This window comes from Pantherophis guttatus, chromosome 5 (assembly GCF_059756535.1).
Source record: "Pantherophis guttatus breed Tessera chromosome 5, ASM5975653v1, whole genome shotgun sequence".
NCBI classification, from domain to species: Eukaryota; Metazoa; Chordata; class Lepidosauria; order Squamata; family Colubridae; genus Pantherophis; species Pantherophis guttatus.
In genome coordinates this window covers 32544381-32569739 of record NC_142067.1, presented here as the reverse complement: position 1 = coordinate 32569739, position 25359 = coordinate 32544381, and the positions used below count along the sequence as shown (strand labels likewise).

Sequence of the window (25359 nt, the reverse complement as noted above, 5' to 3'; positions counted from 1 at the left end):
CTGCTGTGGGCATGCTTCTGTCACCGAATAATGTTCTCACTATTTTGGCTTTGGATAAGAAAGAAATCAGACAGCTGCATTATACAGTCTGTTTCTCTAGGGGGATGCGGGAGAGTATGGTGGGTATAAGAATATCATGGAAGAATAAATGCAGGTCTTTCTGGAGATCAGTATTCCCTCATCTAGTCCCTCCTCCAAAAAAGGGATTTGAACTGAATAAATTGGTAGTCAGAGAAGGGTGCATGATGAACCTAGAATGAGTTCACATACAAATGGAGGTCTCTGTTGACCTTACACCTTCTATTCAGGGGTGAAATCCAGCAGATTCTGACAGGTTCTGGAGAACCGGTAATGGAAATTTTGAGTAGTTCGGAGAACCCGCAAATACCACTTCTGGCTGGTCCCAAAGTGGTGTGGGAATGGAGATTTTGCAATATACTTCCCCTAGGAGTGGTGAGGGAATGGAGATTTTGCAGTATCCTTCCCCTGGAGTCGGGTGGGAATGGAGGTTTTGCAGTATCCTTCCCCTGCCACGCCCACAAAGCCACACCACACCCATAGAACCAGTATTAAAAAAAACTGAATTTCACCACTGCTTCTATTACTTAGGTTCACATCTCTGGGAATTAGGAAGACTAGAAAGGCAAGACTGGAGTTCACCTCCCACCCCCCCACCCCCATGTTCTCCCCATTCTCCAAGCTTAAGTTGGCAGGCCTTGTAGAATGTTTATGCAGGAGATGTCAGGCACCCTTAGCTTGTGCTGCCCACCACCATTTCTCTGTGAGGAAGCAGAAGGACACTGCTGCTTTCCAGTATATATATTTACATAATGTTGAGGCTACCAACTCCAATCAGTTCTGGATGGCTCATACTTTAAACGCAGGAACAATTTTTTAAAAATAAGGAACAAATCATAGACATCAAAAGAAAAAAACTGAACATAACAGTAACAACAACAAAAAAACTACCTATAGCAGCACCCTACTGTAAACGTGAGAGAATAATCAAGATTTCAAAGGTTGTCAGACCATAATCAGTGTGACATTTCTTCTGAGTTTATCCATTTTTTCCCAAGATAGGAAATTAATAGTCCTTTAAAAAAAGTTTTTTTTAAAAAAAAGAGAGAGAAGGGAAATGGTTTCTGCCTGACATGTAAACGTAATAAATCCCTGCCTCTTGCCTTTCTCCAGGTTGTTCTGCCCTCATAATTTCAATAGGAGCTAAATGTTTATGTGTAGGAATGGGAAATAGAGCTTTCTTCATCAGCCAACTTGAGAGAGAGGAAGTGAGGGGCAGATGAACAATTAAATTTGCTCACTTTAAGGAAAAGGAAGAAAAGTGGCACTGCCTTGTGTTCTTCCACCCATCTTGTAGTGGGCAGTGACACCTGAAATAATCATATACTAAAGTGAAGTGGCAATTCTCTGTTATTTGCAGAGATTTAGAACAAGGATTCAGCCCCAAGAACCAAATTGCCTGATAAGTTGGGCTAGAATAACAAAGAGTTTCAGGTTGTAAATAAACTTATCTCCCCAGGTTAATTAGTAAAAATATGTGAATTTCAGAATATCACTTCTAAAGGTTTCTTAGGAAACAGCAACCTCTGCTGATGGTCCAGACATGAACGAAAGCAAGAGGTAGTCAAGTGTTTAGACTACCTCTTGCTTTTGTTCATGTCTAACATGCATCCACTGAGTTATCCTTTATCAACCAACCTGAGGACTCCGAAATCAGTTAACATTACCAGGCGTAAACTAAAGCCATGTTTAGAGTATATAACAGAATAAGGCAGTACAATATCAGATAAGTTGTACAAAACAAAGTAATGGCAAAGGAAATAAGTATTAAGAAACACAGGCTATATTAAATTAGAAACAAGGTTTCTTTGTTCAAATTTCTGTCTTACACAGAAATTCCCCGAAAAATAAGCCAGTTAGAAATAACTATAAGAAGGGACAATGGAGTTCTTTTCCTAAATCAACTATTATTTGTACCTAATAAGGTAAGCAGGAAAGTGATGAATCTGATCACTTTTTGATAAAAGTACTTATTTGTCTGCCATTTTTTTCTTTAAAGAGAACATCTCTTTAGCAACAGATCAATAAAACTTCAAAGCACGCTCATTGTTGTAAAACAGGTTGTATTGCCTATAAATTGGGATTAGGAGGCGGAAGAAATCCTGTTCCAGTGATGGGAAAGCGAGACAGGTTTGATAAACAACCTCAATTAAATAGCTAAGCTCTGTTCGATTTTATCTCTGAAATGCATAGCGCCAATTTTAGCTCTTGACGGAGAAAAAGCAAGAAGATCAAAATGCTTTCAAAGACCGCTTGAATCATCAGCAGAGAGCCCCTAGTTTTAAAAGTATGCTAAATAATATATGAGTTGAATTAAAGATTGCTCACCCATCATTTGATATCGATTCCTAGCCTTTCGATACTGTGAATGACAAATCTTGCGTCTCGCAGAGATTAACTTCTTGCCATCAGCTTTGCACATGAATCTTGATTTCCAGGTCTTGAAGCACAACTGATTGTGTCTCGCCTTCCATTGAGGTAAAACCAGAAACCACCTACGCAACATTGAATGCTGCTGTGGGAAGCATCACACATAGATAGGGCAATGTGTATTAAAAAATGAAATGCAATGCTGTAGATACTCCTTAATTTAGAAAAAACAACTTTTAGAAACAACTTTTATCATTTTTTTTTAAATGGCAGTGTGAAAAGGACTTTAGTTACTACTATAATAGTAAAAATATGGCAATGCAATTGACTCAAAACTAATCAAGTTCTTTAGGGCATATTACAAGTAAATAGGTAAACAATGAGAAAAGAAAACAAAATACAATAAAGTACACTATGTATATGAGCAATATATAAATCACAATGTCTTAGTAATATAGCATACCAAGACAAAATCAAAAAAATACATTTGGGCGTCACATAATAGGTGGATATTTTGATATGAGTTCTAATCTTGCTTTAAGCATGAAAACTGGCTGGGTGACTTTGAGTCAGTCACTTTCTCTCAAACCACCCCACTTCACAGGCTTGTTGTGGGAAAACAGGAAAACAAAGGAATATTAGTATGCTTGAGTTACTTATAAAAGTAACAAAGATGGAATAAAAATCAAATAAATGAATATCTTTATTTTAAAAAGTATGGTGCCTACTGTAAGGAAGCTGGTACAGAACTGAGCTTGCGTGGTGGTTTTGAGCATGCATGCAGTTTCAGCCCTGGTTGGGGCTGAAACAAAGCTTCTAAAGCACAGCTGATTGTCGGAGGGAGCAGCAATGAGAAAAGCAGGCAAAGTGCAGAAGATTAGTTCACTCGCAAGCGCCTCTTTGGGGCTGAAAAACAACTTCAAAAGCACAGCTGATCATCAAAGGGAGTTCCAGTGACTAAAGCAGGCAAAGCGCGGAAGGAGTAAGAGAAGGCAGCAGCTGTTCCGCGTATCCATTTTGGCCACTGCGCGTCGCATTTTCAGCATCCAAACGCGTTGCGTTTTCGGGCGGCAATCGGAGATGTGCTTTGGAATATCCCTGCAGCCTTGAAGAGCTCTCAAACGGAGTGTTTGGAGGCTGAAAACGCGATGCACAGAGCCCAAAAACACAAGCCATTGTCAGTGGCAATCTCTGCAGCAAGGAAGAGGACAAGTGGAGACCGAAGGGTGAGGGCCAGCAGGTGGGCAGGGCTACATTCAGAGTATAAGATGCATCCAAATTTTCAGCCTCTTTTAGGGGGGAAAAGTGTGTTTTATTCTCTGAAAAATACAGTAATTTTCCCTTCTAATCGCCCTATACAATTTAATCTATAATCAAGTATAATCCAATGATAATATTGCTTATTATTGCATATATACTGTATATATATATACTTTTATTTTATTGATCATCCTTAATTATAAATTACTAACTTCTGCTTCTATTTACAAATCATTTATAAAATTGGTCCCAAGTTAAATAATTCTTTGTTTCCTCTTTACCCTTAATTTTCATCATTAATTTGTCCATTTCAGCACAGTCTAATATTTTCTTTACTAGCTGAATATCCGTGCTCCGCTACGAACCTATGTGATTGGGCTTGATAAATTGATACTTTGAAAATTAATGAGTAGTTACGATCGGCCTCTCCTCTCCCCTTCTCTCCCTCAGGCTTTCTAGCCCCTTCTCTCCATGAGGCTTGCCCCACAGAAGCCTGTCCTATGCTCTCCCATTCTCTCCAGAGTTAATTTCAAGTTGGGAGGCGGAATAGAACGTCTAACATCTAATTAGCATCAGAGCGTGTTATAATAATACATGAAACACTAATGTTCTGATGGTCATTTTGAAAAATCCTTTCTTAGTGAGCACCTAGAAGCCAAGAGGAACATACGTGGCAATTTCAAGTGAGATATATATATATATATAGATTGTATGCTTCTGTCCATGTTTTGGGGAGCTTGGCCTTTAATAGCACTTCATTATAGATATCCAGCATTGACAACCCTAGTGCTTCTTGTAAATTTTTATAGGGTTCTGCGGGAAGCCCGTCTGGTCCAGATGTTTTATCGTTTTTTTGCTTTTTAATTGCTTCTGTTAATTCCATTGTCATTATTCTTTCATTGAGCATTACTCTCACTGTGTCCGGTATTTTAGGAAGACCAGCTTTTTCCAAATATTGGTTTATTGCATCTTCTGACATTTTTTCTTGACTGTAAAGTTTCCTTAAAAATTCCTGGATTATTTTCTTTTTATCTTCATTCTGGTGGTGAAGATTCCCCTTCTCATCTATCAGTTTGTATATCACTTTCTTCTCTTTCTCTTTTTCTCAACTTGCATGCTAGCCATCTACTTGGCTTATTTGCATTTTCAAAAAAGTTTTGTTTTGCCATTTTAATTTTTTGTGCCATTTCATCTTGTAGGTTTAGTTTATGTTTTATTAGTTCAATTTTCTCTTTTATCTTAATTTTGTGCAGATCATTCTGCAATTCTGTTTCTACTTTTTTAAGTTCTTCTTGTAGTGTATTTTGCTGTTATTTCTTTTTCTTACTTTTTCTTGCTATATATGTTATCACTAATCCTCACATGTATGCTTTTTCTGTGTCCCAAACAATTTGCAGTGATGTTTTTTTTTCTATTCTATTTTCTTTAAAGAAAAGTTCCATTTCTTTTTCTATCATTTGTGTGAACTCCTTATCTTTTAGAATAGTTTGATTCAGTGTCCATCTTGGTTTCTTCCTTTGTCCCTTCCATATAATTTTTAACAGGGTTGTGGTCTGCCCATATATTCACTTCTATATCTACCTCCTGGATGTCTCTCATTTCTGATGACATCCACATCATATCTATTCTTGACCATAATTGATGTCTATTTGAATAGCGTGTAAATTGGTTTGTCTTTGGGTTTAGCTCTCTCCATATATCCTGTAAGTCTATTTCTTGTGTCATTTCAAAAAAGGATTTGGGGAGTGTCCTCCTTATTTGTTTACTTTTTTTTACTGCTTCTGTAATCTATTTTGGTGTCCGCAATTGCATTAAATTCTCCTATCATACATATGTTTTCATAGTCCATTTCGGTTATCTTTTTGTGGAGTCTTTTAAAAAATTCTTTCTGCTTATTGTTTGGAGCGTACAGTATATTGCAATCAAAATAATCTGTTTATGGTTTATTACCACCTCAACCTTTAATATTCTCCCTTCTTCGTCTGCATATACTTGTTTGGCTTTTAATGGTTCTCTGACCTATAGTGCCACCCCTCTTTTCTTTTGATATGCTAATGCCGAGTATAATTTCCCAATTTTGGGGTATTCCAATAAGTTGCCAAGTTGTTTTTTTAATATGCACTTCTTGAAGACAATTTAGGTCCAATTTTAATCTTTGTAGTTTTGTGAAGGTTTTTTTTTTTTCATGAGAGAAGTCAGTCCATTTTTGTTAATTGATAACATCTTTATTTTTTCTTCCATCTTTTCATTTATATATAGGTCTTGTCCTTCTAGTTGTTCTTATCTCTCTCTGTCCTTTTATTCTTGCACCTTCTCATTCTGCTCGCTCATTTTTCTCCTTCTCACTTTCTTCTTGGTCTCGAGCTTTTTCTTCTATTTGTGTTTCATCTTGACTTTTACTTTCTCTGCTTTCCTATTCTTCATATGCGGTAAAGTGATGTTCAAAGAATTCATGCACTTTATCTAGTGTATGCACCCTAAATTTTTTGTCTTGCCAGGTAACCAGAATTCCTTCTGGTATCAACCATCTAAGAGTCACGTATTTAATCAGTTGTGCTGTCAAAAATTGATATTGTCTCCTCTGCTCTCTGTCTCTCCTAGGTATCTTTTTTAAAGTCATTATTTCTCTCTTATACTTCATGGAGTCATCTCTAGTTCTTTTATATATTTCATCTCTCAACATCTTTTTGGTAAATCTCACATGCACCTCTTTTGGTAGATTATGTCTTCTTGCATAGTTCATATGGATTCCAAATATTTCATCTATTTCCCTTTGTACATTTGTTTATTTTTCTGTAGTGCTCCAGCCAGCAGTCTGTCATCAAGTCTGCCAGGTCTTCCTCTTTCTCTTCCACAATATTCTGGAATCTCAGGAAGTAGACTGCCTTTTCCATCTCCAGAAAGATTAGTGTCTCTTTTAATTCTTTGTTAGCTTGTGATAGCTTCTGATCTACTTCCTCCATTTTTTTTTTCTGTTTGCTCAGCCTTTATTTCTATTTTCTGTATCCTCTGTTCATTCTTCGCCATCATTTGCTGGAAATTTCCTATCTTTTCATCCATCTTCCGTATCTCCCCCTTTATCTCCCTCATTTCATTCTTAATCTCGTCGTAGTTTTTTGACATAGCTTCCTGACTTTTGATCATGGCTTTTCATTTCATTCTTAATTTCGTCATAGTTTTTTGACATAACTTCCTGACTTTTGATCATGGCTTCTTGGATTACTACAGCATACTTTTTGTATACTCTGAAAGGAATTTGATTTCTCCAGACCTAGCATGCTTTCTATCAATCTTTGATTGGATGCGCTGGATGCTGTGATGACGTTGCTGATGATGGTGTAGACGAGGTTTTCTTTCCTATCATATACATATTAGGTATACTTGTCATCTCTACCACTCAGAAAAGAGCTGATCAGACAGGTAAAGACAAGGAATTATATCTACACAGAGAAAGATTATTTCCCAAACCCCCAAGTACACCTCCTTCAATTCTCTGTATAGTATCTATAAAAATATACTCACAATCTAAAATTTCCAATCACCACCATTTAACAAAAATAAATCTTTGTGATCTACAGAATTAATAGTCCTATCAAGTCCGTTGAATAGTCGCAATTCTTTTAAGGGTAGATGCTTCCTCTATCCTTCTTCCTCTGACAGTTTAAATTTATAATCCACGTAGTTCTGTCCACACTCCTGTTGTTATAATCCTCAGTCTCTGGCAGGGATCTGATATGCCTACTTCTTTGTGCTAGCCAAAAACGAAACAATTTCATTTCAGATTGGGATGCTTCTGATTGCCTCCCTGCAAGATGATTATTCTAGCTGTATGGAGCACTTTTCTTCCCAAGTCAGAATGGCTCCTTCTCTGTTATTTTTTAGAAAAGAAGTGAAAGGCTCCACTTCTTTTAGGGGTCCACTGACACCATCCTATTAGGCTTTTGGGATATACTAGTAGTCCTCAATTTATGACTGTAGTTGACCCGTTGAGGTGATAAACTGGATCATCATGCAACCGTGACCGATTTTATGACCTTTTTTGTGGTTGTTAAGGAATACCAAGGTCATTAAGTGAAGTCATTGTTCTTTCTGGCATATTTTTCCCCAGAAACCAGAAGTAAATGGCAATTTCTGAAGAAATATAAATCGTGGTCTTGTGCTGCAAAAGGCCATAAATGTGATCTGGATACCAAATGTCCAAAATGCAGTCATATTACTTCAAGGGGAAGATAAATGCTAGAATTTCAAATCTGGATGGTAAGTCCCTTTTGGGGGGCCTGTTGTATCTTCAAATGATTGCCAACTGACTGGTCTTAAATTGAGGACTACCTAGTTGTTAAAGTGATAACTGCTGTTTTACTTGGTGCTGTGTTATTTATGATTCTATGCCAGAACTGTATTTTTTTATGTAGCATTTACTAGAGCAGTATGTATCTTCTCTGAAATGAAAAATGAAAAATCTTTTAAATCTGGGACAATATGTCTATTCTTATAGTATTTTTATTTGTATATAATATGCTATTGGTAAACTTTGAGTTTGACTTTATTTCTAGTTGAGACAATTAATTGAACACTTTTAGAATTTCATAAGAATAAAAATTAGGAACTGGGACCTACTTTTAGCCTTAGATGCATCAGAAGAGAAGAAATTCTGGACCTATTAGCCAAAGAAAAAGAAAAAGAAAAAGAAAAAAAGAAAGAAAAGAATAGGAAAAAAAACATCATGACATTGATTATAGTGTGTTAACATTAAAACATTAAAACTGATCTCTACCCTGCCTGCTAATTTATGCTTATCTCTCTTTTTTTCCCGTCCCTCTTTTCCTATTCCATATGCTGTTTTTTTACCACTACAAGCAAATAGCAATTATTGTGCAATTGTTAGAGAGCTGCAGGCATTCTGTTTCACTGTCCAAGTGTGATCTTCATAAACAAGAAAAAAGCAAACTGATCCATGCAACAATACTGAATAGTTGTCTTCAATTTTATATCCTTGATTATATGTTTTCATGAGACTTGGAGCAAATCCTTATTTGCAGTAAGTTTTAGTTTGTTTATTATTTAGCAAATTAATATAGCCACCATCTCATAAAAAGTGTTTCTGGCTGGCCTACAACTGTTAAATTAAAAAAAATGTTTTAAAACAGGATTGTTAAAAATACAAACTACCAGGCACAGGAGAGATTATATATTAACTATAATGAAGCCATTTTAAAATGCCACTTGTCCGGATGCCAAAATGTTGCTTATCAATATTTCCATAAGTTTACTGTCTGGGTTTACAGAACTTCCTGTGCTTGCTAAATAAACTAAACTTTAGTTTATTTAGTGAAGGATTACTATTTTAAAAAAAAAACATGTTAAACCAATATATTGGTTTGACCATCTGCTTTTTATGTACACTGAGAGCATATGCACCAAAGACAAATTCCTTGTGTGTCCAATCACACTTGGCCAATAAAGAATTCTATTCTATTCTTAATTTACTCTACTTAACAATAGGACCCAGCTTGCAACTTTCCATTCCATGTTCTTTTAAATGTCTCTTCCACTTGCTGCCTGTCTCCTGCTTTGAACTTTTCTCCTGCCTCGATACCATACTGCCTTGGCGGAAGGGCATCACTGACAGACTACACAGATGAGGGGAGGGGGGAAGGGTGAGCACAGGCATGGGTGACGGTAAAGGGGTTAGGTTCCACAAATAGGGCTATCCATTCACTGGTGCTGGGCATAGAGGGTTCGTGTGGGAATCGAGAACAGTGGACATCACGGAGCTGATGAGAACCAGTGATGTCACAATCCTCCGACCAGACCAATCCCGGCGGTGGGAGATACAAACTAAACGCCCTCCAGCTGGACATGATTACAGAGACACACCCAACCATTATGACAGAGCGGACCAATAAAAAGGTGCTGAGTAGCGGACGCTCTCAGTGCCGACTTTAGATGCATTTGCAATCTGGCATCAAGTAGAAGCTGTCATGTAGCAAGAAAATAAACCAGGTTTGATTCACTGAGCTCAGGCTGTGTGTATTCCCTGTGATTCTGCACCGGCAGCCTAGCGAAGTCGAGAGCTGGGTTTATGTGACATTATAATAGTAGTTTTAACCATTTAGTCATGTCAACTCTTGGCAATTTCATAGGCAAGTGGTCTCCTTGCTACCCTGTCAATTATGCTTCTTTCAGTTTTTGGATGTTCATCTTTGTTTCAGCTTTGATGTTATCAAGCCAACATGTTCTTTACTTGCCCTTTCTTCTTGGTCCACTGACCATTTGTAGTATCATTGACTTCTCCAATGAATTTGCATGCATGACATGGCCAGAGTAAATCAGATCTAGTCTTGTGATTTTGGCTTCTAGTGATGTTTCTAGTTTTATACGATTCAGCAGCTCTCTGTTGGTTAATCTGGCTGTCCATGGTATATGTGATATTATCTTTGTTGATAGTTGTGAAGTCATGTCCAACCCATCACGACCCTATGGACAACGTTCCTCTAGGTCTTCCTGTCCTCTACCATCCTTTGGAGTCCATTTAAGCTTACACCTATTGCTTCAGTGACTCCATCCAGCCACCTTGTTCTCTGTCGTCCCTGCTTCCCTCAATCTTTCCTAGCATTAGGCTCTTCTCTAGTGAGTCCTTCCTTCTCATTAGGTAGTCAAAGTATTTGAGTTTCATCTTCAGGATCTGGCCTTCTAAAGAGCAGTCAGGGCTACTAAGTCAGGGCTACATAGTATCCTATGTTTGACTTTGGATGAGAATTCAGCCACTTTGGTTTGTAAACCATGGTTTATCATTTAGTGTGATGATGAATGCTAATTCAATAAACCATTGTTAAATTAAAGTCTGACTTAGTGCATTATGTGAATTGGCATTATGTTCCATCTGTTATTCATTGGTTTTGGACTTTGAGGCTTCAGTTGCCTAATACAACCATGCCCTCACAATTTCCATTTAACATCTATTCTTCATCAGTTTAAATCAGGGCAAATCACCTTTCACAGCCTTGCTTATACATAAGGTGACATTTTTATTACGAATTTTGAACTCATACTTTTGAATTTATATTCTGAGTTATTAGTAAATTGTGACATGATCTAGCTTTGCATTCTATATAAATACATACAGTTTTGCTGAGCTTCTGAGGAGGAGATTAAAAACTTGTGTATCTTCTCTCCAAATTTCAAATTAATACCCAGCAAAATAAAACAATAATTAACAAAAACTCTTCCAATTAAAAGGTCTTCTTTGTCTTCATGATTGTCTTATGAGATGGTTAAATAGGTAGATGCAGACTGGAGTCAAATATTTTCCTTCACCATGCTTTCAGAATAAGTCACAAATGGTTGTGCATAGTGCTAAACCATAAACATGCATTGTGAACCATAATCATTGGAATCACAATATATGCTACGCCATGCTAAATAAACAATAATGTAATCTGTAAATTCAACAGTTTAATTTCAGACCAGATTCTTTTCAAATGTAGTCTGACACTTTGGCATATACACAGCACTGGCCCTAAGCCTGTAAACAAAAGTTTTAAAAAGACAAGAGAAGCCCAACACAATTCAGCAGCAACAACAACAACAACAACAGATGACCGTGATTATAAACTCAATCCTAAAAAGGAGGAAGGTTAAGCTAAAAACTCCAAGTCGTATAACTTTTCCTCATAGAGATTAATAGTCACATTTGACAATCAGCCAGGGAAATCCACTGATACGTGACTTATTTCACATTTTCCACTAAAGTTAAACCATAATGGGATGTGTGAATTCAGCCATATAATGTTATTGGCCCAAGGCATGAAGGTATTATCCAAATGTGTTTTTAAATGAAAGTTTTGCCACAGTCATGAGATTTCACAATAGAGGGCAGGAAAAGTACACCTAAGAAAATCATGTGAGTTTTACTTTACCTCAAGTACTGTGTGTGCAAACTTTTTCATGGTAAATATTTGTTTACTTCATTATTTAACCAGAGATTCCACAATAAAGTATTCGACGAATTATTTTAAAAAGTTAATGTTTAATTGAAAGAATCTGAGCCAAACCACCAACTTCTTCTTCTTGTGCCATATCTGTCATCGGATTTTGGCGATCATGTTGATGATCCTATTTTTATCAACAGCCGCACGAAAAAGTGGTGCTGAGTTTTGTCCAAACCAGTTCCTTAGATTTTGAAACAACAATATTTGTATATTATATGCTAACAGTTTGTAGTAGCACAAAGTAAAGAAAGTTCTCTCATTGACCAAATGTTTGCTGTGATAATATACATACTTTTTATATTCTTTGTTAGCTGAATAACAACCTAATAAGTCAATATTAAGTTCTGTGTATTCAAAGTATACTAAGTAGCTCTGTAAAGTAAGTAAAAGAGGAATACAGTACCTATTACGGAATAATGCATTTTTGCCGAAAACCATAATGCTTGTGCCAAAAGGTCCTGTCAGGTTTTTGCTTGAATGTTAACTCATTATTTGAATTTATTCCTGAACCAAGTAACATGCTAAATGATCAGCATGACTTAATGTACATTAAACTTGATTATTATTCTGGTAAAATACTTCTTTTAGAGCAGGGGTCCCCAACCCCAGATCTGTGGACTGGGAGCTGTCCATGGACTGTTGGGAACTGGGCCATGCAAGCAGTGGATGAGCGTGCAAAACTCCATTCACACAAGCAGTGGGTGAACGAATACAACCATCCCCTCCCTGCCGCTGTTCCATGGACCTGGAAGGGTTGGGACCGCTGTTCCAGAGAAGTAGTAAGGAATGGATAGTTGCAATCTTGAGGGTGGGGGATGGGGAGGGGATCAGTTTTACTAGGTCTGCTATTATCTGGGTTATAAAAATCCTAATGGAGCATCTAAGAAAATCATGTGAGTAGCATGATTTGCTGCCATCTAGTGGTTGTCAGAATATTTGCAACCCAAATATGATGGCCTAAGCTCACATGATGATAAAACCAAGTAACTTAGATCTTGGGAGCCGTAGCTACCAGTAATTCACTGATTTCTATGCATTTTTAAGTAACATTTTTATTCTTCTGAAGCCTTAAGCCTTTAATGTCTGATAGTTTACATAAGCAACAGGATCTTAAAAAATAATTGAAAAAGTAATATCACATTTACATTATAATCTTATGTGCATTTATATATTTAGTCTCCGGAGAGGGGCGGCATATAAATTTAATAAATATATAAATAAATAAATTTTGCAATAAACTGTTAACAACTATGAAGCTGATTTACAGCTAAATCCGTATGCAATTAATACTGTAAGACTTAGTATGTGCCTTTTATTCTTTTTCAAATAAAGATTAAAGAACAGCAAATTCCATATTAAAGTATTAAGAATAATTTGTAGAACTAAAACTCTAGGCAAAAAAGAATGATTTCACCTGGCCTGAAAAAGTATCCAACTTGGTGCCTAGATAGAATATATCAACCTTTGGTATCTATCTCAAAGGCTTTTCTTTAGTTATCCTCCATCTCATCTTGAGACTGGATAGGGAAGAGAATCTAGACCAGGGGTGTCAAACTCACATCATCCCGGCGGCGTCACATGACATATCGGGACTTTTTCCCCCCTTCACTAAACTGGGTGTGGGCGTGGCCAGCGCGTGATGCATCCAGCCCACGGGCCGGGAATTTGACAGCCCTGATCTAGGCAGTAGTCAGCCAGAGGAAATCTTGAAGTCTATGCCTACTATGAAGCTGGTTTTGACACAAAGACTTTTAATCAAGTATAATTATTTTGTGTCTATTATTCTAACAAGCTTAATGTTCCACTTCTGTCTTAACTTCCACTTCTGTCTTACTGATACTTTGAGGAAACTGTTTTGGTTTGTCTTACTCTGAAGAATAGATTTAAATCTACTTTGCAAAGACACATTGACCAAGAAATAATAATAATAATAATAATAATAACAACAACAACAACAACAACAACAACAACAACAACAAAGCGTACAATTTATTGACATCGTGGTACCAGGAGATGCCAGAATTGGAAAAAGAATTGGAAAAATATCATGACCTGGCCATCAAAACTACGCAATTATGGTTGAAGCATGTAACAGTGATACCCATTGTTATCAGGGCACTTAGTACCATGTCCAAGAATTTTATAAGATACATCAACAAATTGCAACTTCCTGCAATAACACCAGAAGAACTGCAAAAAATTGCACTACTTGGAACATTGTACATCTTAAGAAGGTACTTGGTTGATACCTAGGACACTGGCAGAAATCCGTATCAATCATTAGCACCAGTCAATGGTATTTGTGATGCATTTTTGAATGTTTAGTTGACTGAGTTTCATGTTTAATGAATAAAGTAAATAACAATCGTAGATGACCCTTACTCTGTCAAGGACCTTGGAGTACTCATCTCTAATGATCTAAGAGCCAGAGCTCACTGTAACAGCATTGCCAAAAAGGCATTAAGAGTTGTTAACCTAATCTTGCAGAGCTTCGGTAATATATACTGCAAACTAGGGCATACAAAACCTTTGCTAGACCAATTCTCAAATACAGCTCATCTGTCTGGAACCCACACTGCATATTGGACATTAATACAATTAAGCGAGTCCAGAGATATTTCACGAGAAGATTCCTTCACTCCTCTGCTCACAACAGAATACCTTATGCCACCAGACTTCAAATTTTGGGCTTAGAACTATGCCGCCTTCGGTCTGACCTAAATGTAGTACACAAAATTATCTGCTACAACATCCTACTTGTCAATGACTACTTCAGTTTCAACCGCAACAATACACGAGCACACAATAGATACAAACTTAAGGTAAACTGCCCCAAACTTGACTGCAGAAAATACGACTTCAGCAACAGAGTGATCAATGCCTGGAATACACTACCTGACTCTGTGGTTTCATCCCCTAATCCATCCATAACTGTAACTTTAGACTGTCTACTGTTGACCTCACCCCATTCCTAAGAGGTATGTAAGGGGCATGCATAAGCGTGCCTACCGTCCCTGTCCTACTGTCCCTTTATTCGTATCCATTTCCTGTATTCATAACCGTGTTTATACTTATATCTGTAATCTTATACATGCTTGACAAATATGTGTGTGTGTGTGTGTGTGTGTGTGTATTCTGAGGTTTTTGCGGGTGTTTGTATGTAGGTCTTTGGTTATTCGGGTTTTCTCCCGCATAAAATTGGAGGTTTCTTGGCAACGTTTCGACAAAGTCTCATTCGTCATCTTCAGGCTGGTGTTCTCGGCTTCATGCTTCTAGGAGCAATGTGTGTGATTGCAGCCGTTTCTTCCTTTTAACTGCCAGTGGGGGTGTGGACTGATTGGGTGGGAGCTTGGCTGTGTTCTGATTGGGCGGAGGTGTGTTCTGATTGGTTGGGGGTTTGGCTGTGCTCTGATTGCATGGGGGGTTGGCTGTGCTCTGATTGGCTGGGCGTGTGTTCTGTTTAGGTGGGGGCTTGGTTGTGCTTGGGTTAGTCTGAGTAGCAGGGGGATTTGAGCTATTGAGCTGTGTTGCTGTTGTTTGGCTTCGTGTTCGTGGCTGTGCCACCTCTTCATGGTTGGTGTCAGTCTGCTTCATGTATGGATTGGAGGGGTTTAAAGTGGCTAATGATGCAGCTGTGGTCTGGCTTCTGGTCCGGGGTCGTGCCTCATCATCAGTGTGGGTTTGAGTCTGCTTTCTGCGTGGATGTGTGCTGGTTACATCCTGTGTAGCTCTCGTGAGTGTGGGTCTGGTGTCATTCTTTGTGTTAGGGACTCGTTTGTCAATAAGGGCCGGTTTCCAAATGGCTGGTAGGCGGGAGGTATCATCTCGTTTATTCATGCTGTGTGGACGTTTTTCTATCTCGATGGCTTCTCTGATTATTCTGTTGTTAAAGTGTTCAGTTTTGGCAATAGTTCTGGTCTTTGCCAAGAAACCTCCAATTTTACGCGGGAGAAAACCCGAATAACTAAAGACACACATATATACATATACATACATACATACATACATACATACATATACATACATGCATGCATGCATACATACATACATACATACATACATACATACATACATATATATATATATATATATATTTGTAAAAACCAGCCTTTCTTATTCTAGGCCTCAATAAAATCTTAACGGATTATACAGTAGGCAGAAGGTCTGGAAGTTTAATCGGGCAGATAGCACTAACTTTTTCCATCTTTATTACAATTGAATTATTTCAACTCTCTGGATTCTTCCTTCTTTTTTCCCCAAGATTATACATGCTCACATATGAGGCTTTCCACTGGTCAGGTTGATGTGTTATTCATCAGAGTGATAATTGGAAGATTAGCTTACTCTCTCCAATAAGAAAATTGTGCCTAAAGTTGTTCAAGTGTAGAGATCAAATCTGTATCACATGTCTTCTTATGGTGCATAACCCTTTTAAAAGAAAGAATTTAGCATGACCAAGAAAACAAAATGTAATGTCATACAATTATAAAGATTAAAGGATTAAAGGATCAGTTTTATGCTTTTGAATGTCAGCGTTCCAGAAAAGCCCCAACTCCAAGTAAAGATGCAGAAGCAAACATTTTTCCAAAGTTCTCTTTACTAGAATAGGCAAACTGGCACATCTGGGAAAACCGAATCTGAAAAGCCCGGGTTTTCCTTCAGTAAGTCAAAGCTCCAAAACCATCCCCTCACTCCCCAGTTGACCACATGCTCCAATCAACATCTGTTCCATCTCAATACAGCCCCGACCACTCCTTCTCCAGATGCTGGATCGCCCTGACCTTGACCAACAGGAAGAATGCTATTATGTCTACTAACAACCCCTCTCCTTAATCCCCGCTCCTACTTTCCCACACATGAGAAGGTGGCAGCATTGAAGCTTCCGGCCTAATATGGCTTCCAAAGCTGACAGTGAGACTCACATCCATACTTTGAGGAAGGCTACAACTATAGTTTATTTAGCAACAAGCAAAGGGAAACATTTTAATAATGATATCTAGAGGGTATAAACGTTTTATATGAAGTCAGGGAAAAATTAAAACATTCATTTGCCCTGCATAAATGTAAAGATACAATGGTCATTAAAAACAAGCAAAATATTAACATAGGTGTTAATTTATTTTAGATGCCACATTTAGGATAAAATATTATTTTAACTGCTTGCCTTTAACACACAAATTTGGTCTCCTTTTCATCAGAAACAGGTATCTAACTCTCTTGCAAACATTGGATTTTCTGTTATTACAATCTTACAAAAATGTCAGATATTGCCTGCATATGATGCACCAGAGACTAGAAGGGGTTAAGTTTTTACAGACATCACATGTGATTATATCAGCCAATGAACTCTCCTACCTAGAAACCACTTGGATATCTTCCCCTTTTCTCTCTCTCTCTCTCTCTCTCTCTCTCTCTCATCTATCTCTCAGCGAGACAATATGTGAACTTCTCTCTCCTCTCAACATCTGAGTCATACAGTTAAGGTAAAAATGTAACACCCTGTTCATTATCGTATGCATGTACATATTTGTAAATAATAAAAACAACCTTTTGAACCGGAAGCTGTATTGACCAAATAACTTCCTCATAGAACCAAATGAGCACGACCATCAATATATATCTGATAAAAAAAGATGATAACAATCCCAGGTTTTATTGTAACACATTCTCCTTAGGAAACTATTGATATAGAAAAGAAGTGGAACAACTGCTTGCAGGAACATGTATGCCGCCCCCTACTGATTTTCTCTAGAAATAACCAGCTGAAAATGTAAGGAATTCAGTTGACCTCATTGCAAAAAAACAACAACCACAATTTAGATTGCAGAAAACTAACAATAGATTGGAAAATTCATACAAAAAAACCCCTAGAGGTCAGACCTGATGCCTGGGGGTTAAACCAAAATTCAGTTGGTTTATTTTTCTCTTAGGATGTTGGTGAAACATGGACGTGATTAACACCACCATGTGGTGGTTAAATATTGTAGTTAAGTGATTCAGTAGGTTGGTGACCTGGAATCATATAGAATATTGACAGATGTAGTTTTAAACAAGCTAGGAATAGAGGCTGAGTATGGAAAGAACAGAAACTTCTGTCCTTGTTGGTTTGTTGTACTGTCAAGATAAACAAAAGCAATGGTTTGCTGATGAGACCAGATTCTACAGCCCTCATATTAAAACTTACTTCATAATATTGTTTAAATACTATAACAAAGATTCTGCTAAATCCATTAGCAGAACTTTTTTATGTGCTTTGCACCATTAACAAAATACCAAAGCCTAGATATCATCATTAGTAGTTCTCACTGAAAACATTTTCATTCGCCTTGACATTTAACCCTGATGCAGGCCATCTAAAACCTTGGTGGCGCAGCAGATTAAAGCGGTGTTAAGTGACACCAGCTGCCTGCAGGTTCGAATCTCACCAGGCTCAAGGTTGACTCAGCCTTCCATCCTTTCGAGGTAGGTAAAATGAGGACCCGGATTGTGGGGGCAATAAGCTGACTTTGTATAAAAAACAACACCACTTAGGGGGGGCCGAAAGCCCTACTAAGCAGGTATATACAAAAGTATGAAGGCTATTGCTTAATGCATTGTAAGCCACCCTGAGTCTCCGGAGAAGGGTGGCATATAAATTGAACCAAGAAAGAAAGAAAGAAAGAAAGAAAGAAACCTGTTATGTATTATATGATTATTTAATTCACATGTTAAATAAATAAGCAGAGCACCAGGGAGAGGCTCCAGATCTCCCAGATGTGGTGGGGCAAGAGAAAATTGCAAATGATGATCACATGATTGCAGGATACTTGGCAACATATAGTAAATGCAAAACATGTTGTCAAGCACTCAAAATGTGGCCATAATGTGTGATCACATCATGATGGCCAGAAATGCTTTATCAGCTATAAAGTAAATGTTCCAAGCTGTTGTGACTGTGCTATTATAGGTAGTCCTCAGTCTATCTCGGTCATTCAGTGATCAAACTTATTGTCCCTGCAAAAAAAACCCTAAGCTACTTATGACTCAATTCCAAAGTTGCAGGCTCAATTACGATCATAACTAGAGGACTACCTGTAATAGCATATTTCCTATTTTGTTGTAACATTTTGAAATATTGAACAGCTCCATCTTCATTTATTAGTTCCTTTAGCACTGGAAGATCATGTGCAGAGCATGTGATAATCAGTGTTTTTGTTTTATATGGCCCAATGCAACTTACAACCGGTCACTTAGCAACTGGTCAAAGTTATAACAGACCTTCTTAGGGGTACTTATGACCAGGTTCTGAAGTTCCAACGGTGGTCAAATGACCACTTTTGGGGCACTCGGCAACCAGCTCACATTTATAGTTATTTGCAGCATCCCACAGTTAGTTACATCAAGGATCCCCAACCCTTCGTCTGTCGACTGGCACCAGTCCGCAGCGTGCCAGCAACTGGTCCATGCAAACAAGCAAAGCCCAGTCCACGGGGTGCAGGCCTCATGCATCTAAATTGTGCCCTGCAAACGGTGGCCGAGGAAAGGAAAATGTCACCCTTGAATTCAGCCATCTAAGGGAAAGTGACAGCAACAAACATAAGGGATAAGTACAGAGAAAAGCAAGAAGTTTGCAAAAGGCAGATGTCTCTTACAAACCAGTAAGATAACTCTGCAAATCCTAAACAATAAACAGAAGCAGATGTGGTGGGGGAGGTTTCTGAAAAAAATACATCACCCAGACCCTTAAGCCAGCTACTACATTGTGAAAGACAACTGGTGGACTTACAAAAGATAGAACGGCTTCCTCCTAGAGACAGTTACAGCCTAGTCCTGAACAGTCTGTAATCCTCAGCATGCTCTTCAAAATGAAAACTTCCCAACTTCTCCTTTCAACTCATTCTGAGGAAGTCAGTCCACTTTTAACTTCCAGAGTGCAGCCATAAAGGTGTTGTTACTTTAGCACACAAAAGTAAAATTCCCCACTCAGACAACTTCAAGGACACCTTATCAACAGAGCCTCTGCAATGGAAAGATCTAAATAAACAACTTATCCAACTCACAGCAACCCAGCTGTCTAATGAACCAGAAGAAGAAAGTCTAATTAACACTTTCAGTGCCTTATCACAGAACACACTAGGCTGATATCATTAAAAGGCTGGAGAAGCCTTAAGGGCAGCCTAAAAACAGCCAAACCACTAAGAAATTTAGGTCTATTAATTACTCAGAGTAATAAATTTCACCTTGAGAAACAATATGATTGCGCTGCTGAGGAGGAACAGTTTATCTGCACCCTGACAGCTGCCTGGAAGGATTCAGATCCACAAAAATCCATGCAAAGCTTGATATTGACAATGTAGGACTCCTCTTTCTTTTTAATTTGTGCCCCAACAATCCTCTGAAACAACCAGAATCCTCAAAATTATTGTTTTTTTTTTTTAAATATAGTTTCTCGGGATAATGAGCAGTCGGTCTGCTGATCATTCTAATCCTCGGAATGCTGAATCTTCAGAAGCTGTGCTTATTGGTGGGAGCTCAACAGGTCCATAAAGTGGGCACTGGATAGGTCAGCATTCATAATGCAGAAGGCATGACAGCATGGAGACCAGTATAAGATTAATGCTCTAAAAATTCTAACATAGAATCTTGCTTGCTGGTATTGCAATTCTGGGAGTTGAAGTCCGCCAGGCTTAAAGTTGCCAAGGTTGGATTGGGGACCCCTGTAATAGAGGTTCCAATTTTTCTGCCTGCCTGTATGGCAAAGATATAAACATGGACAGTTGATGACTTCCTATTTAATGGATACCTGACTGGCCCTGCCCCCATCTATTCTCTGCCTCCCAAGTCCCAGCTGATCAGAAGGAAATGGGGAGTTTACAGTAACCTTCCCCTAGAGTGGGGTGGGAATGGAGATTTTACAGTATCCTTCCCCTGCCACGCCCACGCCCACGCCCACCAAGCCATGCCATGCCCACCAAGCCACACCCACAGAACCAGTAGTAAAAAAATTTGAAACCCACCACTCATATAAAATGAAGGCAGCTCCAGGCAGGGGGCCAGAGGGGCTGAAAGGCAATTAGGATATTTTCATTCCTATCTCTTTGAGAGTAGCAGCTACAACAATCCCTCTTTTAAAGCAAGCGGCTGTCGCCCTATTTCTCAGTTTGGTATCAGCTCATTGTTAATATTAGTGTTTACTTTCTACCAGGGGTGGGCTCTAAATTTTTTTTACTACCGGTTCTGTGGGCATGGCTTATTTTGTGGGCGTGGCTTGATGATCATGTGACAATTATTTAGGATTTAGCAGAGGTACTGGTCTACCAGGCTTTTAACTGCTTGCAGAGCTGTACCGATCTACCCATTTATTTTTTGCAGGCACTGATCTACTCATGTATTTTTGCAGGCACTGGTCTACCCATTTATTTTTGCAGGCACTGATCTACTCATGTATTTTTGCAGGCACTGGTCTACCCATTTATTTTTGCAGGTTTACTCATTTGTTTTCTTTTAACACTGATCAGCTGTAGGGCAGCCCTTTGAAGCCCTGCGGCAAGAGTTTAAACAGTTTTTTTCCCTCTAGCCATCAGCTGGGACTCAGGAGGCAGCAATAGATTGGGGGTGGGGCCAAATAAAAGGTAAGAATAAAGTGGGGGGTGGAGGCAGGAGGGTAGGGGGGGCAGAACCGGTTCGGTGATGTCATATTGTCACCGCTACCAGCTCGGCAGAACCGGGAGGAACCCACCACTGCTTTCTACCATTACAAAGAAAAGCTATAATCAATGTGGTATGAAGCTAGAAGATATGCTGGCAACCTTCTTTGAATTGCCCAAATGCTGTGGCACAAGCAGACCTGGGCCCTGATGATTATAACACGTTATAATAAACTCCACTTCTATTCAATAACTAATGACTTCAGCTTAGCCTGCACTCCTTTCTGGCGGCTTTTCAAAGATAAAAGATCAAATTATGCTGAATTCTGCCTTGCAAGAATGATAAATAAACTTAATCTCCTTATACTAAATGGTTCTAAATGGCGGATAAACTTACATTTATGACATGCATCAGTAAAAAGCACAATTGATAGCATGCTGATTAATATGAACTTTCTATTTTACGTGGAAAATTTCAAAGTATTTCCTCATCTAGAGAACGAACATTTTTCACTTTGCCTATATTTGAAGTCTCCCACTTGGCAGGTGTACCTAGAGCCAAAATGGCAAACCTATGGCACGTGCCACAGGTGGCATTCAGCGCCCTCTCTGTGGGCACGTGAGCTGTTACCCCAGTTCAGCTCTGCCGCGCATGTGCACGCATCTTCTACCGGACTGCTGGTCATGGGGGCTCTGCTGCACATGTGCAGGGGGTGGGGTGCATGTGTAGGGTGCGCGCACATGCGTGGGGTTGTGGGGCATGCAGCGGTATGTGCATGCGTGGGGGGATGAGGTGCGTGTGGGGGCACACACATATGCATGGGGAATACACACATGCGCAAGAGGCAGGGCACATGCGTGAGGGGCCCCATGCGCATTGCATTTTGAGGATCTTTTTCAGGGGTGAAATGCTTCCGGTTCGGACCAGATCACCTGATCGGGAAATGATGGAGGTGGGTGGTTCGGAGAACCTGTAGCAAAAATTCCTGCCACCCCCCCATGCCCAGCTGAGCCGCACAATCATCAGAGGCTTTTTTTTTTACTTTTAAAAGCATTTTTTCTACAACCTCTTCGGCCAAAAAATGCTTTTAAAAGTAAAAAAACAAAAAGCCTCTGATGATCGTGTGGCTCAGCTGGGATCGTCAAAGGCTTTTAAAAGAAAAAAACCCTTTTTAAAAAGCCTCTGCCGATCAGGCAACTCAGCTTGGATCGTCAGAGCTTTTGAAGGCATTCGCCGAAGAGGTTGTAGAAAAAATGGTTTCAAAAGAAAAAAAAATTGGCCACACCCACCCAGTCACATTAACCCCCCCCCCGACCAAGCCACGCCCACAGAACCGGTAGTAACAAATTTTAGATTTCACCACTGGTCTTTTTGGTTCATTTTTACCTTTTTGGTTGTCTCTTTTGCTTGGTGTGTACATGTTGTATATCTCTATGTTCTGTTGATGGCTGATCTGTCTGAGTGGAGGGATGCGCCTCCCCCCCCGAGCCCCATTTTGGCTGCCAGAGGCATCACGGGCTGATCCTATTTCCAGGCTGGCCCCACAGACCAGATTTAAGCACCCTACAGGCCAGATCTGGCCTCGGGCCTTGAGTTTGACACTCCTGTTCTAGGAATTCTCTAGCATTTTGGATTTAGCTTGGCCTAGGCTGCTCAGTTTCTAAATTTTTTTGATTTATAAGCCGCCCTTCTCCGGAGACTCAGGGCGGCTTACAATGCGTTAAGCAATAGCCTTCATGCTTTTGTATATTTTATACAAAGTCAGCTTATTGCCCCCACAACCGGGTCCTCATTTTACCTACCTTAGAAAGGATGGAAGGCTGAGTCAACCTTGAGCCTGGTGAGAATTGAACTCGCAGTAATTGCAGGCAGCTGGAAGCTAAATATTACTTTTAACAGTAGCATTAGTCTGCTGCGCCACTCAGGCCCCTATTAAATTAAATTAAATTATTAAATTAAACAATTAAAGCTAAGGTTATGTTTGTCGATTGTTGTTGTGCAATTAAGGAGTTTTCATCATGTCTTTTGATTGTTAGTTGGTATTCATGCATATAGTCTGCCTGTCTGTCCTACCTAGTGGCTATTGCAGTCCTTGCACTACATGTTGTAGATTTTTTCTTCTTCTGAGGCTACTAGATCTTTGAGTTTACTTAAGATGTTTTGGAATGTGGGTGCTTTTCTGATAGATTTGTGTTTCTTCCCCACACAACAGTAACCACATACCTGCCTACTGGTTATGGACTTGTAACTTTCCGCTGGCTTTCCCATTTGTAAATTTCCCATAAACAAACTGGCAGGAATTGGAGGAAGGGAGATAGTCACAGAAAGACAGGGAGTGGGGAAGGGAGGGAGGGAGGGAGGAAAGAAGGAAGGAAGGAAGATGAGACTTAATGTGCACTCTAGGGCAGGAGTGCTAACTGGTGGCCCGTGGGCCAGATGTGTCATACGCAGGTCATGCCCACCCCAGCTCCGCGAATGGGAAAAACATCACGAAACATCATGTGACAACAACGTGATGTGGCTGCTTTGACACCCGTGCTCTAGGGCAATAAGTTTTGAACCAATGTACCTCAAATGGACTAATTTACAGAATGGGTTCAAAATCCAGAATCATGACTCAAATTTGGCAAATTTTATAATTTGCCAAATTGGCCAAATAGTGATGTTTGATTGTGCTATATAGTTCAACGTTGGCTGTTTTCAAGGAGGATGCATCTCTGAATGTATCCTAACTTTTCCAGTGGAAGACAGTACATTAGCTCTGCCATTGTTGAAGGCATTGAGGAATCTGGCAAGGAAATGTCTCTGAAACAACGACCCAATGAGTCATGTGTTGTCTAGGATCATACTACAATAAAACATGGTAGTTGTCAGGTTTATGGTGTATCGCGATGTATAAATCCAGATCCCTTCCAAAAAGTGCCCATCTTTTTGCTTCTACCCTCCCAGGGTCATAAAAGTAATGTTATACAACTATAGGTGTCATGCAGGGAGACTTAAAAGATCAGGAATGTTGTAACCAAAGAAAAAAAATAATAGAATTAACTCATCTGGGCCAGCTTCCTGTCTGATTTACCTCACAAGGCTGACATCATTGCATTATTGGACCATTGAGTGAATGGCACAACTTTTGGTAGTTCTTTTAACACTGTTGTGGCTTCTTAACAAATACGGTGCTAGTCAACTCCTTGGGCCTAACTTTTGCACCCCAGTTTTTTGCGTGAAGTGTGTGGGGGGAGAGAGCTTCCGGTTTGTCCCTCGCCGTCCCGCTTTCAGAGGTACCAAGTGGGGGGGGGAGGCTTGCTTGTGTCTTTCTGTATCAAGCCGACGTTCCATAATGTATGTCCAAACAAGGAAGAAAAAGTAGGAAGGGGTAGAAGCTGTAACATCCTCTACTGTAAGGAATCCCCTACCTTTCTGAGTAATAACAGAATTCAAAAGCAGTTGTGCCCTTATCTGGAGCAGGAAAGGGTAAGCAGTTGGAAAGTTAATTCCCTTTTCCAATCTCTGCTGGTTATTCACACTTCTTCTCTGTTGTTTTTCTCTCGAGCAAGATTACATTACCCTTTCCAAATAGGTGTTCGGTCTCATTCAACTCTTAACTTAAAGCACAATTGCATAATTGTACCAATAAATTGCAGGACGTGGGAGGGAGGGCAATTAATAAACACATGGTACTCTTCTGCTTGTTGCAACTAGATCCCACATTCTCATGCTGCTGAATTTGACAAACCTCTCCATCACCACCACCACCACCTGGAGTAGTTAAAGAAAAGAGCCTGTTAATTTTTACGCAACGATGCTGCAATCTTCTCTTCCTACGTGCCTCTGCCCCATGCCTCAGCTATACTCCTGGCCAAAAGTTTTGAGAATGACACAAAGATTAATTCACACAAAGTCTGCTGCTCCAGTTTGGAAGATGGCAATGTGCATATACTCCAGGACAGGGGTGAAATCCAGCAGGTTCTGACAGGTTCTGGAGAACCAGTAGTGGAAATTTTGAATAGTTCAGAGAACCAGTAGCGGAAACTTT

At 39.3% G+C, this 25359-nt stretch overlaps 1 protein-coding gene across 8 annotated transcripts in view; it reads right to left on the bottom strand.

Moving 5' to 3' along the window:
* The window catches only part of ST3GAL6 (ST3 beta-galactoside alpha-2,3-sialyltransferase 6), an 80467-nt gene that overhangs the window by 37588 nt on the left and 17520 nt on the right, over positions 1-25359 (bottom strand). Inside the window, exons 1-3 of one of the 8 annotated variants that reach the window (XM_060686290.2) lie at positions 19919-20022; positions 8326-8365; positions 2407-2593 (exon numbers count right to left, since the gene is read on the bottom strand). The exons of 1 other annotated variant lie outside the window; for it this stretch is intronic. In XM_060686290.2, coding sequence (XP_060542273.2) covers positions 2407-2593; positions 8326-8365; positions 19919-20010 — 319 coding nt within the window. In that variant the 5' untranslated portion in view covers positions 20011-20022. Of the gene's footprint in view, positions 1-2406; positions 2594-8325; positions 8366-19464; positions 19640-19918; positions 20023-25359 lie in introns of those variants that run through there. 6 more of the 8 variants (XM_034412231.3, XM_087894841.1, XM_034412222.3 and 3 more) reach the window with 6 other exon arrangements.